Here is an 18689-nt window from a genome sequence, read left to right as displayed (position 1 = left end):
TTCATCTAAAGCTCAGCCTAGAGTTCTGAGTGAGAAATAAAGTGAATGAAGCTGGTTAAAACAACAACAACAACAAAAAAAAAAACAAAAAAAAAAACCAAACAAACAGAAAGAGGAGGGAACCGGCCAGAGATAGAGGCGAGAGGTCCATCCAAAACCCCCCACCTGAGCGCTTCATGACCAGAATCTGCAGTCTTTGGTCCAGCCTGTTGCCAGGGGCCAAAGGTATAGGTCCCTGCGCAGCCAGCAGGAGCAAGCCCCAGCCTCTGCCTTTCTGAGCCCCGGCGGCCAGTGGCGGCTGCCCTCCCTGAGCACCTCCCACCAGGTGAAGAGCTGGGGAAACAGACTCATCCAAGTCTCAATTCTGGCACAAGGCAAAAAATCCCAGAACAAACCGACTTGACTTTTCAACATTTTATTCTTATATTTGTACAGCTATATTTTACAACTCAGTAATGCAGTTTAGACACAGCCAAACCCTGTCTCCGGAGTAGTTATAACACAAGCATGACGCAGAATGGGATGAGACAAACATTCCCAAAGAGAGCTTAGTTAGTGATAACTCCAAGTCCCTGTGTCTGCCTACACTTCCAAGAGGGATGGTGCGGTCGTTCCCCGCTGAAAACTTCCATGAAAAAAAGGCACCGTAGGACACGTTGTACAGGTATATACAAACCGAAAACTAGAACAAAACTACACATTTTTCCTTCTGCAGCTTTTTTTGTTCTTTTTTTTTTTAATACACACTTTGTAAATTGTAAACCTTCACTTGCAAAAAAATACAAATACACTGAGGCATTTTAGACAAAATATTTTCTTACTTATACAGATGCAATACTTAAAATATTCTCTTAAGTGCTCTTTCTCAATAAAGATTCTCAGATCCGTGTCTGCCTGCAGATACAAAATCGAGCCTTTAACGCAGTTTTATATTTTTAATATATCTTTTTTAGGTTTATATATATTTATTTTATATATATATATATATTTATATATTTACAACTCTGCCATATATTCCTTCACCTTTGGTTAAAAAAATTAAAGCCCTCTCTTTGATAACATACCGAAGTCTCTTCTTTTAAAAGAATGCACATTTACATACAAAAGAAACATCTGATCCCACAAAACATATACATTCCTCATTTTGCAGACTAAGTCAAGTCAGAACTTTTGCATACTCCCCCAGCTTCGATATATAAAATGATTTTGCTTTTTGCTGACATGGTTCGCCTTACACATAGGAGAAGAAGCAGTATTATTTTCTTAATGTTTTACGGCAGTGGGGGAGGGGAGCGGCCTTGGCTCCCCCTCCCCCCGCCCCTCCCCCACCCCCCCACTCCCCCAGCTATGATTTGCACTAGTGGATGAAAGAGGCACTACATCATGGGATGAACATGGTAAAGTGTTACAGTATCCTTTGGGTAGATTCTGAGAAGGGGCTCGTATGGAAAGCATCAACACTCCATGCTTCAGCAGGCTTTGGGGAGCTCCGGGGGCAGGTCAGTGGCGGACACACGGTATTGCACCTTGGTGTTGGTAATGGCACCGTGCTTCTGGCGCAAGTGAAGACGCAGCTGACTTTTGTGACGGAAATGCAGGTTACATTTCTCACACTGGAAGAGAACCAGAGGCAAACTGTTAGTCGTCAACTCAAGAAACATGTCATTACTCAAGGACCTTGAGAAGGAGATTCTCCCTTCAAGGGATGGGGCAGCTCTTCCCTCTGGAAGGCCAGTTTGAGAACCCACATGAATTCTGGCTTCTGCTAAGGGACAAGTAAGTTGTGTACAAATGTCCCTTCCTTGCTTTCCAAAGTGTTGGTCATGCTTTTACCCTGCTTGAGATGCATTTCCCTGCTTCAGCTCCACAAGTTCAAGTCTAAACCAAAAATGCAGTTCCGATGCAGACTCCCCAAATTTTTAAGGCTTTCCTGAATCCCTCAAGGATGAAAATAATCCCTCTTTCCTTTGACTCTGTAAGATTTCTAGCCTTGCCACATAATGCCAGATAGCCTTGCCATCCCATGCATTAGCATCCCTCTCAGGTAGGGAATCCTTTGATGGTGGTGATCACTTCTCACTAAACTTTATAATCTTCCCAGTTCCTAACAGAATATACCTCATACAATTATGCAACAAATCTGAACATATTTGGATAAATGGATTCGAACAGTCTGAATTCATAAAAATTCTGGAATCTAGGATATGCTTTAAAAATGCAGTTATATTCCTTTAAGTTAGTGTGTACACCTCAGATCAGCTAACAAGGCATTAGCAAGCAGAGCTGTTTCTTGCTTTGATTCAATGAATGGATGATAATGGTTTTAGTGGGAAAGTTCTTTAAAAGTAAAATGGATGACTAAATGTAATGGGGTAACCTGATGCAATCCTGGAACAGAAAAACATTCTGGGTAAAAACTAAGAAAACCCAAATAAAGTATGGACTTCAGTTAATCATAACATACCAGAATGGGTTCATTAGTTGTGATGAATGTACCCTAGTAGTAAGACGTTAGCAACAGGGGAAAACTGGGTACATATGGGAACTCTCCATACTACCTTTGCAACTTTTCTATAGATCTAAAACTATCCCCTAATAAAAGTGTAATAAAATATGTTCATATAGAGAATATGTTTTAAAATAAAAATGGAAATAAATTTAGAAAAATAAAAAAATTAAATGGGCAGGCAGTGAGTAGAAAGAGCCCCGGTCTTGGGAGACAAGGGCCCCTCATATCTATGGCACCCACTGCTGTGCGTCCTGAGCGCGGCATTTCTCTCTGAGCCTTGGCTTTTCCTTCTGTAAGGGACTGAGTCAATATACTCTGAAGGTCACTCTTAACTCTGACATTTCTGTGCATCTAAACATCCAGAAAATAATTGAAACAGCAAATATGAACTGGACTCTCACTATGGGTCAAGCACTGTTCTGAACACTTCAGGGAATCCATTAATTTAATACGACTCCATGAGGTAGGTGTTATTATCAGGCTAATTTTACAGATGAGGAAATTAAGGTACAGAGAAGATAATTAATTTGCCCAAGAACAAAAGCAAGTAAGAAGATATTCACTCAAGGACTGATAAACAACCGAATGAAAATAACCACCTTTTCAGGTTAAAATTTGCGATATGGGTTAACGATTCATTCATTCGTCCTTATGCCCATCATGACCTAGAGCGATGCCATAAACTCAGCAAAGCCAGCCTCATCTGTAACAGTAGTTTCCACACCTGTAAAACATGGGACTCTTTTTTCAACTTAAATGTAAACTGGAAAGGGAAAGAGACTGCTACTGTCTCATTCCAGTCCTGTCCTGCGGGGTTGCAGAACCTCAATGATTGAAAGAGCACAGTTTGAAAACTGCTCATCTACAGCATCCTCACTATTTCACAGAGAAAGAAAACTGTGGCCCACTGAGAGGGTCAGGATTTGCCCACAGCCCTAAAAAGGGTCATTGTCAAAGCTGGAAGAAGAACCCAGATATCTCAGCTACCTGGCCAGTATTTTTCCCCTTTACAGCAGAGATCGGCAAACTGTTTCTGTAAAGAGCCAGACAGTAAATATTTTACACTTTGTGGGCCTGATATTCTCTGACACAACTACTCAGCTCTGCATTATAGTGTGAAAGAGGCCAGAGACATACGTAAACAAGTGAGCCTGGCTGTGTGCCAACAAAACCTTATTTGTGGACATTGAAATTTAAATTTTATATAATTTGTATGTCACAAAATATTATTCTTTTGATTTTTTTTAGCCATTTGAAAGTATAAAAACCATTCTTAGCTCATGGAATTTCAAAAATTAGCCCACAAGCCATAGTTGGCTGAGACCATGCCCTAGAACACTGTGATTCCAATGGCCCGATCATGGCCTTTTGCTGCTGGTCACCTGCAGTTGCCTTTTCTCTGTTTTTTTCCCTTGTATCACCACATTCTTCTGGTTCTCCTCCTACTCTACTGACTGCTCCTTCTCAAACACCTTAGCTCCTCTGAAGTAGACATCTAGCCCAGTTTAGGGCCGTGCTGGAAGCACTCAATAAGCGATTGTGGAATGAATGAATGATTCTGATATCTATGTATTCACAATTCAGACCTCTTTCCTAAGGCCCAGATCACCTAGCCCAACACCCCCACTTTAAAGATGAGCAAACTAAGACTCAGGCCAAGGTCAAGCTGGTTGTCTTAGGACCATTAGAGTTCAGTGGTCATCCCACTGCGTGCCTGAGATTAGAGCAAACAGTCCTGCGGCCCCAGCCCTCCACCTCCACACCCGTCCCAGGCCAGCCAGCAGCCACGAGAGGCTAACATACATGGTAAGGTTTCTCTCCCGTGTGGATTCGCAGGTGGCTCTTCAGAGTCTGAAGGTGCCGGAAACGGGTGCCACAGATTTCACATGGATAGGGCTTCTCGCCAGTGTGGATGAGCACGTGGGCACGGAGGTGGGCCACCTGCGCAGAAGAGCAAAGAGCGAAGTGAGAGGCTCTGCCGGGGTGGGCTACAGACACCCCGCAGCCTCTCAGTGGCACCCGGGGCTAGGGTCCTTCCCCACGCCCTCTGCTCACCTGGACAAATCTGGCTCCGCACGTTTCGCACTTGTAGGGCTTCTCTCCGGAGTGAATTCGGGTGTGGGTTTTCAGGTTGGCTGGCCGGTTGAACTGGGCCCCGCAGATGTTACAGCGATAGGGTTTCTCACCTGTTACCGAGAGAAGGGGAGAAGGCAAGCCACACTCAGCAGAGGTCTCCACAGTCCCCGGGCCCTGGATTTCAAAGCAAGCTGCCCTTCCTGGGGCCACTTTGGCTTTCTTTCCCTTGGAAGATGTCAAGAGAGAGGCGTCAGGGGTTGGCCACCCCCGCCTGCCAGCCCTCTCTTACACACGCACCAGCACACCTCGCCCACGACCAGGGTCAAAAAGCAGGTGGTGACGTGAAGGGAGGGAAACGATGCAGGATGTGGGACAAGGAGGGAGCAAGGTTCCAAGAACCAGCCTTTTCATTGGGATTATCTAACTGTGGGACGTGGACATGTCACTCTCCTTCTCTGGGCCTCAGTTTCCCTCTGTGGGACCCGAGAGGTGAGTTTAGGTGACCTGGGAAGGCTCTTCTAGCTCTTCCCTCGGGTAAGACTGGTTCAGTCATCAACCCACTCCCCAGAGAGACACAATCAGGCCGCTCTAGTTTCTCTCTTTCAGAACAAACATGCTTTTCCACTTGTGGCAACTACAGCTGGATTCCATTTGCAAGAGAGCTGGGGCCCGAGTTGGAGTAGTTGCTCGGACAGAGGAAACCAATAGAAGGGCCCAGCCTTCCTTCATGGAAAGTTTCTGGGATAATAGACCCATTTAAAATACCAGGAGAGAGTCAACTTTGGACAACAATCAGGTTATTAGACGCTACCTGGGAAAGGAATGTGAGTTGATAAGGAACAAGCCCTTAGAGGGAATCAAGAGGCCTTCAGCGTTTTTCTGATTTATAAAAACCGAATCGACTTTGCCCCTCTCAGTCAAAGTTTCTTCCCCTGTACAGTGGAATTAACACTTCTGATCCCAGCAAAGGTGGAGAAGCAAGACAGAGCATGTCAGAGGAAAGACAAAGGATGTGGGGAGTGGCTGGGTCACTAAGCAAAGACGTGGCGGGGCTAGGCCCGCACTCAGGCCAGGGCAGCACCTGCCCCCTGCCTCACCCCACCGGGCACCAAGGCCCTACACTGCTTTCTCGAGAATGCTCTCCCCGTCCTGCCCCTGGGGAACCCTGGTGAGCTCGGGGGGTGGGGGCAGGGTGTACAGGGCCATACCCGTGTGGACGGTCTTGTGGCTGGCGAGGTTGCCCTTGTAGCGAAAGGAGGCCTGGCAGCGGTCACACTTGTAGGGTTTGTCACTGTGGGTCTGCAGCGTATGCCTCTTGAGGGAGGCCTCCTCAGAAAAGCGGCAGTCACACTCATTGCAGAAGAAGGCCCCATTCTCTGTTGGAGGGTGGGAGGGGGCACCAGCGTCAGCACCACAAGGAAGGGAGGTAGGGCTCCGAGGCCTCCCTGCTCCGGAGCTACCCCCAGGGCCAAACTGAGCCCCCAGCGCCCTGTCTGCCCAGGGTTCACGGGAGCCCAGAGCAAAGGGCCTGTGCGGATTCTCTTTTTCTTAGCGTTTAGAGTCTTGATCGTGGAGGAGAAAGGCGACAGATTTGAATATTAAGGTATAGGAGGGAAACTCAAACCCACAGGTACCCACATGGCCTGCACCAGCTTGAGGAAAGCTTGGCACTTCCTTCTCTCGAGAGCTCTGAGAACTGACTTTCCTTATCAGGTCATAGTTCTACTTACATTCATACACAGAAGCCCTCGGGTAAGACAGCCTCTGTCTGTGTCTCTATCTCCAAAATCAGGATAATAAACCCCTGTCCTGCCTACCTCGCAGGAGCACGTTGTATAACATAAAGCATCATAGGAATGTAAGATATGAATCAAAGTCAAAGATACTTTGAGGTCATCAAAGGAGGAATTAATGATGACCATGGTCACCCTTGCACCTATCTGGACTTCATATCTCTCAAACGGTTTGAGATAGGGAGACCAAAGATGATGGTGGAAGTAGAAACAGAGGCCCAGAGAGAAGGAACTGGAGTGTAGAGCAAAGGCAAATGGCCACGGGGCCAGGAGGGGACAGTCCCTGCTCTCCCAACTATCGGTCCATGACCCTGTGCCAAGCCTCTGAGTGTAAATAACTAATTTTTTCTTTTGTTTTAACAACTTGGAAATGACACATCATGGTGGTTTACCCCTGAAGAGGCATCACTGGGCTATCCTGCTTCAGACAGAGCTGGAGGAAGAGGTAAAAACTGGGGAGGCCAGTCACACACTATCCAGAAACGTCAGTTAATAATCAGTTCAACTAATCGAATTCAGCTGACAATAACTGAGTGCCTACTCTGTGCTAGACTCACTAGGCCCGATGGGAAATGCAGGCATGAATAAGGTCGGGTGCTTCTCCTTCTGGAACGTACAGCCTAGCAGGGTGAACCAACATGCACACCAATCAGTTTGGGTCCGGAGGGCCTGAGAAGGCTCCGGGAGCTAGTTATAGCCAGCCCCACAGCCAACTTTGCTGGAAGGAAGCTGAAAGGGCTGTGTGGTCCTTCTGTAGTCCCCCAGATTAACTCAAATTCCCCACCCCTTGCTTTGGTCAGCCTAGTTCCCTACGAGGTCAAGAGTGGGACTATGGGTTGGTGATTTAAATGCCAATGGACTTCCAACCAGGGGCTTCTCCCAATCAATGACAACAGCGTAAATAAAATGGAAACACAAGGCCTGTGGAGCAGAGGCAGAGGCCAGGGGAGGGAGGGGAAGGAACTCACCACAGCTGGAATCTGAGTACTCAGACTGGGTCTCTCCCAGCTCCTCGGGGAACGTGGGACCAGTGGCGTGGAGGCACATCTCTGCGTGCTGCGGGGACTGAGAGCCACAGGACGTGCACTTGGGGGCGTGCAGGTAGAGCGGAGAGTGGCTCTCACTGCTGCTGCGTGGGGAGCCAGTCAGGGACCTGTGTCGGGGAGGAAAGGGCCTCAGCAGCTGGAGCACTCTGCCTGGCATTTTTGCATCCCCTCTTCCCTGTGCTCAGGGCAGCCCAGAGGCCACTTGGAATCTGGAGCCACAGAGTTATTTATCCCCAAGCCTACCTCCAAATAGCAGACACTGATCACTGATGGGGGCCACCCTGAGCCCAAACTCCACTCCCAGGCCCAGTTTCCTCCCCTCAGTGCTACAGTCCACAGCCTCCCTCGGTCCAAGGCAAGTAAGAGGACTCCCCCCTGCCACAGAGATTGCAGGAGCTTGGGATTCTTGGAATGCTCATCTACCATGGAGGGGAATTCTCTCTCTCTGTGAAAATACACCGAAGCTTAAGGTCCTTCCTCACTTAGGCCAATTCAATCAATAGGCCTTGGCCCATACCTCCAATGTGCTCAGCATTTCAGGCAAGAGCAGACCACAGCCCCCTGCATCCATCAGAAGTGACCCAAGAACCCTTCCCAGGTAAGCCCCGACCCCAGGTCTAGACTGCCTCTGAAATCACCTGTTGACGATGTTATTGAGCCTGCTGGCCTGTGGGATGGTGGAGTCCTCCCCATTGGTGCTGAGCTTAGTTGGGGACTGGAGGTCAAGGGTCTCAGGCTCCATGGGCGGCTGGCAGGCCGGTGGGGCAGTGTAGGCTCGAGGGGAAAGGCGGCCCAGCTCGGCCTGCTCGGGCCCCTCTGGTTTGGCATTCTGGTTGAGGCTGTTGAGCACGATGAACTTGTACTTCTTCCAGTTGCAGGCTTTGGGGTCAGTGGGGCTTTTGGCCGGAGGGGACCCGGAGGTCTGGAGGATGCAGGCGTTCTTGCTGCTGCAGGACTCCGTGGGTGAGTTGGGTTGGCAGTCGGACTTCTGGGGGCTCTGCGGGCTAACCAGACCCTTCCGGTTCAGGGGTGCATTGGGCGGCTCGAAATGCAGGGCAATCTCATCCTCCGACGAGGGCCTCTCTTCCTCTTTGCCGGCCTTGTCACAGGCGAAGTATGGGGCGCTCCGGGCCGAGGGGGCAGCAGGCTTGGGGCCCTCGGCCACACTGTAGTGCATGTCACTCCGTGCCTCCTCCAGGGCTGCCTCCTTGGGTGAGTACATGTTGTTGTGGCCCACAGTGGGGGACAGCTCCATGGCTGGCCGACTGTACTCACTGGGGACTGGCCTGGCACTGTCGCAGGGGAGGGTCCGCTCCTTGGGGAAGGGGTTGGCCACAGGCATCCGGGCATCCCGCAGCTCCTCGTCGGAGAAGAGGAAGCTGCTGACTGGAAGGTGGCCATACACGGGGTACGAGGCTGGAGGCGTGGACAGGCCATTGTACAGGCTGGGGGCAAAGGCTCTGCTCTCACACCCAGGGGCGTTCCTCAGGGGCAGGCTGTTCTCCACCACCTCCCGGCCCCGATAGGCCATGATGTCTTGGGGCATCAGCATCCGGCTGTTCAGGAAGTCTTCACGGGGAGGCTTAATGGCAGGGACCATCTCTGCTTCACTGCAGGAGCAAAAAGAGAGAAGACCCCGGCCTCCAAATCAGAACCTTCCAAGTGACACTGGTCTATGAAACCACATTCGCACTTGAGTCAGTCAGACATGGGCGATGTGGCCCTGGAGTAGGGAAACACTTGCAGTTACAAGGCAGTTCCACTAAAAGTCTAGCAATCTAGCCCACAGCTGGGGAAACAAAGCCCAGAGAAGGGAAATGAGTTACCCACACAATCAGTGCCTGTTTAGACGTGATTTTGTATGTTTAAGTCCCATACGTATACATAGGCATGAATCTATAATTATTCCAATGTTATAGAATATAAAGCTGTCAGAGTCCTTATCTCATTTCATCCTTACAGAAGGGATGTAGATATCAGGAATTACTGTCTCCATTTTACACACCTGGAAACTGAGCTTCAGGGAAGGAAGAACTTATATGATGTTGGTGCCACATGTTTGGAGGGTCACTGTTATACTGGTGCCCTGTGAAGAAGGGACTCGCTCTATATACTGCCTGGAGCCGTGGGGAAGTTTACTTTGGAGAACAGGCAGCACGTGCCAGCATAGGAAGCCCTGGCTCTGCAGCAGCCAGACCTGGTTTCCAGTCCCTGCTGTGCCACTTAGCAGCTCTGTGACCTGGAGCAAGTTACTGAATGCTCCAAGCGTAAGGCCTGACCCAGAGAAAGCATTCATAACGATGATCTTGCCACCATTATCACCCACAGGAGACAAAGAGCTCAAGCTGCGTATACTTGAAGGGACATTACGTGGGTGAAAAATAGGCCAGCTCAGTCTGATCGCAGTTAACAGAGCTAGAACCAAGGAGTGAAGGTGAAGGGAGCCAGATTTCAACTCGCTGTAAAGAAGAGCTTTCGAACTATCCAAGGGAGAGCTGCATGGCTCTGGGAACACTGAGTTCCTGGCTCCCGGAGATGTTCAAACAGAGGCCGGAAACCTTTCTGTCTGAGAAGGGATGCAATTATCCTGAAGTAGCTGAATCAAACGGTTCTATAGAAGTCAAGGCCCAAGTCTCTGTTCCACTTAGCAAAGCTCTTCCCTTCTTTGGCTCTCAGGTTCCTTTCTGTGATAGTCATGTCTTACCAACCCTCAGGTAGGGGGGCTAGACCCAGTGAACCCAATTTAATTCAATAAATGTTCTCTCTAGTAGCAGCAGGGTGACATAAAAGATGAGTAAAGCAGCCCACAGTCTGGTGGGGGAACTAAGGGGCATATGTAAATAGTTACAGTGGAAGCCTATAGGAGAACTAAAACATGTATGCAAATAGTGAAAACAGAGGCAAAGTCTAAAAGACAGGCAAAAGGCTTTCAGACACAGCTGAAGAGCTGAGGAAAGAGCAAAGTGATAACTGCACAAACATCTATGAAGAAGCTGGCATCCAGGCGTGGTCTTGCAGGATGGGTGGGTGGAAAGGGTCGATCAAGTGAATGGAAGGAAGCAGGAAGTGGGGATGCACACAGCACATCTAGGTAGCAGGAGTGTGCAAAAGCAGTGGAAAGGTAGGTTGTGGCGTATCACAGAGGATTATTTCTTCTGTGTGCAAGCATTATCAAGCGTTTCTGACCCTGTCTGATCCCTTCCATCTCCAAGGCTTCCATCTAGGTGGCAGCTCACCTGGCCTTGATGAACTTCCGGCAAGTGTCCACAACATGCTCCATCTGCAGGTACATAGCTGTGGCCATCACAGCCATGATGTTGCCCTCCCGCAGATTGAGCCGAGATGTGTACATGAAGTCCAGGAGGATGCAGAACCCCTCCGGGTTGATCTCAGGATCCAGGTTGATCACACTGAGGTTGCATTTCAGCTGGTCTGTGAAGATGCTGTAGAACAGGCCACTGTAAAACAAAGAAATGTCTCACTATAACAGACACACAGAAACTGTTATCAATTACAGTCACCACAGACGCTCAGCCCCTCTCTCCTGGACCTAGCTCCAGAGCTTCCATGGCAATTAATAATAGCTGCCATTTATGGAGAATTTACTAAATCCCAGAGAGTCATTACACACTTTACATACACTATCCCATGCTCCTCATAACCTTGCAAGGTAGATTCTATACTTCTCTCCCTTTACAAACGGGGGAACTAAGATCAAAGAGGTCAAGTGATTTTCACAAAGTCACAGAACCTGTAATCTTTTGGTCTTAACTGCACAGCTTACCAGAGCTAAATTTAGCACTCATTTGCAGTAACTATTTTGAGTCTATATCTTTGGGATAAGCATTTATTTTCTTGTTCCATCACATTATCCTTATTTTTAAAATCTTATTGTATTTTTTAGAAGCAAATTGGGTATTGATGACAAATAAAATGATGCCTACATCTACAGTTTATTGATTTTCTAAAAGTCCATAGACTATCACAAGGTCAATACTCCTAGGAGAGCCAAGTCGGCGTCAAGCCATGCCTCCAGGTACCATGATGTCTGGTAGAGGAAAGAGCACTCAGTGAGAGGCCAGAATTCTGGGCTGTCATCTGGATTCTACTCTTTCTGAGCGTGTTGTCAGAAGTGAGCTAGACTTCACCCAGTAGTTAGCTAGGCAACCTTGGGTAAGAGACTTCACTTCTCTGCACCTTGGTTTCCTTCTCTGCAAAGTAGAAACAAGAGTGTCTCCCTTACAGGCCTGTGGCAAGAATGAGAATGTGAAGGGGACAGGTTGATGCCTGGCACGTAGTAGGCATTCGGTTAGCGTTACCTATTATTTTTCTCCCTCTATAAACCTCTCCACTATTTAAAACAAAGGTGCTTGTTGTAGATGTTGAATAAGTCCTCTACTAGCAATCAAGACCCCTGGCTCTACATCAGTTTGCCTATGAATGTCTTCATTTTATCATCTATGAAATGGAGCTAATCGTGCCATCCATAACACAGGCCACTATGGAGATCCAGGGAGGTGCTGTAACATAAATTGCTCTGAACACTTGAAATACTTGACAAGTATGAAGAATTAGCCAGCTCACTTTCACCAACTTACATATGCTCGGAAACACCCATAGAAATATAGTCATGGTATAAATAAATACAGTCACAGAAAAAAAGAGCAAAAGATCTCAAATTAACTTGCTTAAAATATTTTAAAACTCGCTTTCACTTTTCATTTTTTCACTGGTTCACTGAAGTTAGTCTCCATGTTTGCCCAAAACACATCTCTTCCAGAGACAGTATATGATTTCTTCTCCCTCTGTCCCCACAGAATGGAAACGCTTTCTTTTCTAAAAGTGTGTTCATTCGTTTGCTTCCTGGGAACCCACTCGGCCAGGCCATGTGCTGGAGATCTGGAGGAAAATGAGATGTGATCCCAAACACAGCCAGAGGCCTCCACGCTCCACACTGGCAGCCGGCACCATCGCTCCTCTTATATCCATCGTCCACCTTCTGCTTCCAGACCCCTCACCTGCAGGCCATGAGGACCGTCTTATGGGCTCGGAACTGCTCCCGGCTCACCACTATGACAACATCCGTCAAGATGTCGCGGCTCCGGAGGCGATTAAGGTTGAGAAGAACGTCACTGGCATGGCGGGTGAACTGGATACAGCTGTCAGCCGGCGAGGCCATTTTTTTCTTCACCTGAAAGAAAAGGTCAGAATCTTGTTAGTCCTCCAGAACCTGTTTCCTTCTTACCAGGAGTGTGAGAGCAGGCGGCTTAGCCTTCTCCCTTGTGTTTGCTTTTGAACAATTCATGGCCCATCTCTGGGCATTACTCTTCATGTCTGTACAATGAGCTAATAATCTTTAACCAACTTGTTAACAGAAAACCCTATTGGGGAAAGAGGAAGGGAATGAATATTTGTTGAATGTTTCTTCCACATACCAAACACGCTGCCAGCATTGAGAGGCAGTAAGTGTGTGACAGGGGAGAGAACGCATGCTTTGAAGGTTAGCGCATGGGCCATACCTCTTGCAGGCTGTGTGACTTGGAGCAAGTTGTTTTACGGTTTCTGGGCTTCAGTTTCCCAAAATGGGAGTAGTAATTCCTATGCAGTTGTAAAACTTAGAGATACGTGCCTGGTCCACAGTAGATTCTCAAAAATCGTAGCTATTCTCATCGGCAACTCATTTCATTATCCCAGCCACCATCTGTCTCTCCCTTGCTAGCCTTCAGGATTGTCTGACTGTATCCTGAGCACCTAGCGCCTTGCTGGTGGCATAGTAGGTGGCTAAATTAATGTGAACAGAGAAACGAGTAAGGGAATGAGTGATCGCACTACAGTGTTAAGACAGTCCAATGCGGGGGCAAAGGGGTGGGGGCTGGGTGTGACGGACAGGCAATCGGCTCTCCTTTATCTCATCTAATGAAAAGTGGCACCATTCACAGAGACACATACATTGGCAAATTAAAAGAAAAGTTTGTCCACAAAATTGTAAAGCATATAATTCAATTTACTTACCCAATGCCTTGATTCACAGTCCAAAATTTTGCTTAAAACCTGCAGGGAAGAGAAAAAGCAAACAGAAATTGATTTAATGAATGTAAGATTGTCCACTATAGTCTTATTTTAGGACACACATATTTAGTTTTACTTTGATAGCTGCAGCCTGCCAGCTGGTGCGGTTTTACCACAAGCTAGCAAACATTTTTTCCAGCTCGGCTCTTACGGAAACAACGGTCATCCAAAGCCATGCGATAATAATGTTTTTACCCTGAGTACTGGGAATACAATTTCATACATTAATTACATATACATAGACACATTTATTTCCTCTCTCAGAGTAAAAAATGTATGCCATCCAAAGGCCCTTGAGTTTACGGGAAAGAAAAAAATAATAAAAGTGATTCTTTCAATACTAATGAGAATGATCCTTCAGGGGCCTAAAAACTCTGGATGCTTTTCAAAACCTGCTAAAATATTATCTTTTAAGGCCTAGAATGATTCCAGAAGGCCAACAGGGTCAACATCTTTATCCCCATTTCACTGATGACAAAACTGAGACTTGGGTTCAAGTGGCTTGCTCAGGAAAAACAGCTAGGCAGTATTTCCTGACTAGCTGAAACACTTAAGACGGAATAAGGAATCTGCAGAATACAACCTGAGATGGTATATCTACTCTTCTCTCCTTTTTAAAAATTTCCCCTCCCATCCCTCTTGGGTCTAAGACCAGATACAGGGCTACAGACTTCCAAGTTTGTGCTTCCCCCTGCTGGTGAAAGATTTAACTGTGTGGTTTAGCTGAGAACTGGCCAGGAAGCGCTTAGGAAATATGGACCCTCTCCAAATTGGTTTCTCTAAAACAAAATAATTTAAAGCATAGGTGAAAGACTCTCATTTATGATCACATGTGGGCTGCAAAACAAAACAATATTTGAAACCACCCCCCGCCCCACCATGCCCGACTTTTTTTAAAGTGTAGCCTTTTAGAGTTATCTTCCGAGTAAAGGGGCCCGAGGCCAGGGAGGTCATATTGGGCCACATAAACGGTGAGTGACCTGGCCCTAGGTCTTCTGGCTTAAATTCCTGTTCCCTTTCCAAATCAGCCTACGTGCTGTAGAACATGCAAGACAGCACCCTGATGTGGGTGAATCTCATTTTTAAGTTCCTTCCCTCACACAAGCACTTTGCCCCCATTCCAGGCTGCTGAGTCTTACCAAATGAGCACTCTAAAATGAGAGGTTTCCTTGAGTCTGTAACCAAACACTCTGACATTTCTCTGTGGTCCCAAGTGCCAGTCACTCAATCTCATCGGCTTCAAGGTTAATGTGTGCATGTGAGTGAGTGGGGATGGGGGAAGGAAATGGGGGAAGGGAGAGGATAGAAAAAGACAAAAGAACCTATTTATTTCCTCCTCCCCCCATTCTAACTCAAGATGGGCAAAGAGAGATACACCAAATGGGTCCTAACCAAAGTCCAATGATGGTCTCCTTGGAAAACGAATGCTGAAGGCACATGTGAGGTTTATTTATAAACCTTCCCCTCTTCCCCCGTGGAAGAGATCCCTCAACCCTTCTGGAATACCTAAGGCTGCCCTGGAACAAGCTTCAAACACCATCTTGCCTGTGGATTTCCAGTCACAGACTTTTGGAACCACAGGAAGCCCAGATTTGCCATTTCACCTTGACAAGTGGCAATGACTCACTCCAGATGCGGAATGAAACAAACAAACAAAACAATTCCCCTGGGTCCACTGTCAGCCAGGCCCTAGGCTGGGCACTTTCCACTGTAAACCTCTCGGCCTGGCTTGACCAAAGACAATGCACATACACTAAGGCCCCTGTCCTTATTAAGTCCACTCCTTTCTCAGCTAGCTTTGTCTTCGGAGCCCCACAGCTAGTGAGTATGTGGGTTACAGTGGGTGTGGGCAACGCTGCCGCCCTCTAGATGCTGCAGGTGTGGGAGCACTACAGCATCTGGTTTGGTTTTCAGGACCACTCAGCTCTTTCCCATCCATTATTGTGGCTGATAACAATAACAGCTCCCATTTACTGGGAGGCCACTGAGGCTCCAGGGGATGTCTTGCCCAAGATCTCAGAACTAAGTCCAAGCAAAGCCCGGGACAAATCCCGTCTCCTAGCTTCGGCCATCCTACCAATGCCAAACGCAAGACTCATTCCACAGAAACAACCAAGAGAGCAGAGCTGTCAAGGAGAAACTGACATCTGCAAGGGCCCAGACGTGGGCTCTCCCCACCCCAGCCAGCCCCAGTCGCAGAAACCACCAAGTGAGAGTTAAACATGGTCTTTTCCACCCCACACACTTTCTCTCCTTTGGCGCTTTCCCTGTGTATTTTCAATGAGGCACCTTGAGAATGCAGATCCTTTAAAGGGTTTGAAGAAGAAAAAAACAGGGAACTCCCCCTCCAAAATAAAAAGCAAAAAAGTCAAAGAGAAAGAAGACAGCAGAAAGGAGAGGGAGAGAGACAAGAGGTGAGGAGAGCAAAGCCAGCCAATATGAAAGACCCCAGCCTCTCCCTCCCGCCTCCAGAGGCAGCCCCCGTCTCTTGCTCGCACACAAGGGCACAAAATCGAGCCCTGCGGCCAGGGCAAGCCCGCGCAGATCCGCATATTCGCCCACCCCCATCACACCGTACCTGTCTGCCAGGGACCGCCCACCCCCGGGCGTGCTGCCCGCACCGCGGCCCGTCCACCTCGAAGCCCCCGCAGGCGCGGCGGAGGCCCGGCGGTACCCCGGTGGCAGCCCTTAATTTGGTTACATTCAAAAACAACTTTTCGTGCACCTCGGTAACGAACATTATGTGTGCCTTTTTTCTTTCTTTCTTTCTTTCTTTCTTTTTTTTTTTTTTTCCTGTTACGCCGTCAAGGCAGGGGGCAGTGAGGGGAATGGCACAACCCTCTCATTCCCGGAACGTAGTCGATCTCAACTCAGCGGATTTCAAAGAACACTCTCTGCCTATCGCCGGCTCCAACGAGAAGTAACTTTCCAGGAAGCTGCCGGCCCGGACGGCCGCCAGGATCGCAGCCTGCGCCGCGCGGGCAGCCGGGGATTCACCCGGCGAGGTTGGCGGAGGGGGTGGGCGCCCGGGGAGGAGGCTCGAGAGGAATACGGCACACTTTCCCCTAAATACCTCGTCCGCTCCCGGTCCAGGACTCCTACAGTTCACCTAGTTCAACCCTTTCCCCATAACAATTTTATAAATAGAAAAAGTCAGGCACAGCTGGTCTAGAACCCAGGATTTCGAGTCCAATCCCAGGCTTATTTCATGACTTCAAGTTGCCGAATTCCGGTGTTTGTTTGCCTGGTGTGTCTTTTATTCTCTCTCTTTCTCTCATTTTGCTTGCCCCCCGCCCCTCTCCCTGTTTTAAAGGGAGTGGTTAGGCGAGGCCTCAAGGTCAAAAAGATGGAGTCCCGAGGACTGAGGGTCTCCATCCAGCGCGCCCCAGCCGAGTTGGGGGAAAACTAAACCGAAAGCCCCTTCCGCCTACGTTGGCAAGAAGGCGAACCCAGCTCGGCTCGGTTTCCGCCTAAGATCTTTAGAATAGGAGCTGTCAGGCCGAACCTGGCCAGATTTCGGAATTTCCGAATCGGATTTCTCCGAAACCATAAAGAAAAGGTCGGGATTCGGCAGGGCCCTGGGCGCAAACCCTATCGCGTTCATGGGCGCGCTCCAAGGTTGCCTCGCCTTCCCGTGGCCTTCCTCGGAATTATAATCCCTGGGCGCCATCGCCTAATCGGTCTCAGTATCGGGCTCCGAGAGGCACTTTTGGGGGCCGGGAGGCGGGGAGTAGGGGGCGCGAAAGATGCAACCTGTAAGGCCGCAGTCCACTCATAAAACTGCCGGGTAGCGTCACGGTGCGCCGCGCAACACATCAGCAGCGGAGGCGGGGTCAGTAAAGACTGGGCCTCTTTGGCTTCATAAAATCCCACTTTCTCATCCCTTCGCCCGGTGGGATAAAGGTGAAAGCGAAGGCTGAAATTTAATATGGGATGGGATAAGAATCTAGGAAGGGAAGCTAAAATTAAGTAAATGCACTTATTGGAAATTAGGAGTCCAGTGGTTCCGGGACTAGCTCAAACCTAATCATGTTTTACCGCTGCCTAACACTAGAGGGAGCCCTCCATCAAGGCTTAAAACCGACAACTCCTTGTCGCCCCGCCCCTCCTTCCCATTGACCTAGTTTAGACACAGTCTCCGGATTTGGAGAATGCGTTCCGCCCTTCCCCCTTCAATATCCCGTTCGGGTTTTGGATTATTGGTAATCTAATAACTCCAATAACTCGTTGAGAAACCCAAAGGAGAATCTGGAAGTGCGGAGCACTCTTCAGGGGCAGGGACGGGGGATCTTAATAAGGCTGGAGCTACCGCAATGGAACCAAGCATCAGGGCTCCTTCCGGAGCGCTCCCTTTCTCCGCAGCGTCTCAGCTAATGAGCTGCTCGGGTCTAGCCATGGTGATCTGGAGGTGGCGGGATAGGGTCAAACCGCCGAGTTGTTTTTGTTTTGGGGGAGACACACTCCTCGCGCTCTTGGCTGGGGGGCGGGAGGGTAGGAAGACAGTAGATGAAGGTGAATTTGATAACGCGGTGGCCTCGGCAGTCGCTTTGGGTGACCGAGGAGGTGTTCAGGGACATTATGTCCTGACTTTCATTTCTATCACACTTCCTGCCAACAGCGCTCTTGCAAGCCTGCAAGCTTCTAGGAAATGCAATAAAATAGAGGGATGTGTTTTATCATCAAGATCTGAAGAGGAGCTGCAGAAAGAACGCTCCCCAGGCGCCCAGCTCGTGACAGCCTTCCAGAAAGGGCCGGCAGTCGATGCCAGCCGACCACGAGCAAAGATATTTTGGCCATCCTGGCTGGACCGGGCTCGGCCTTTGCAAAAAGTCTGGCGGGAGAGGGGAGAGGCATGATCTCCCCAGGCAAACAATGCCTTTAAAAATCCGATCTGGACAGAAGTCAGCCAAGGTCTTTATTCACGTTAATGAAGATGGAAGGCACTAACTGTCCTTGGAAAGCGATGAGTCAAACTTGACCGCTCTTCAAACACGTCCCCAGATTCGTTTCCAACCCGAACAGAGGCGCGTTTCTCCGACGCGGCCTCCAACAGCTCCCGCAGCGGGAGAGGCGGAACTCGATTCCGGCGGACCAGGGCGGTGGAAACAACGGCTTCTCCCGCGGGTGTGCGCGCCTGCGGTCGCTAGGGGCCGCCAGCACGCGGTCGCGCGTTTGCCATCTTAAATTTTGAGCTCC

At 48.8% G+C, this 18689-nt stretch overlaps 1 protein-coding gene across 1 annotated transcript; it reads right to left on the bottom strand.

Moving 5' to 3' along the window:
- Positions 1-1469: 1469 nt before the first annotated feature.
- On the bottom strand, positions 1470-13447 carry BCL6 (BCL6 transcription repressor; the record flags this gene model as incomplete). Its single annotated transcript, XM_079704945.1, has 9 exons — positions 13437-13447; positions 12443-12615; positions 10661-10882; positions 8063-9034; positions 7347-7531; positions 5794-5961; positions 4565-4695; positions 4313-4450; positions 1470-1613 (listed from the first exon to the last, which is right to left on the bottom strand). The coding sequence occupies exons 2-9, from the start codon at positions 12601-12603 to the stop codon at positions 1470-1472; spliced, it is 2121 nt and encodes a 706-aa protein (XP_079561071.1). The 5' UTR covers positions 12604-12615; positions 13437-13447.
- Between the last annotated feature and the right edge of the window lie 5242 nt (positions 13448-18689).

Source organism: Hyperoodon ampullatus (assembly GCF_949752795.1).
Source record: "Hyperoodon ampullatus genome assembly, chromosome: 5".
NCBI classification, from domain to species: Eukaryota; Metazoa; Chordata; class Mammalia; order Artiodactyla; family Ziphiidae; genus Hyperoodon; species Hyperoodon ampullatus.
The sequence above is the reverse complement of the archived record's forward strand: the minus strand, read 5'-3'. Positions and strand labels throughout refer to the sequence as shown.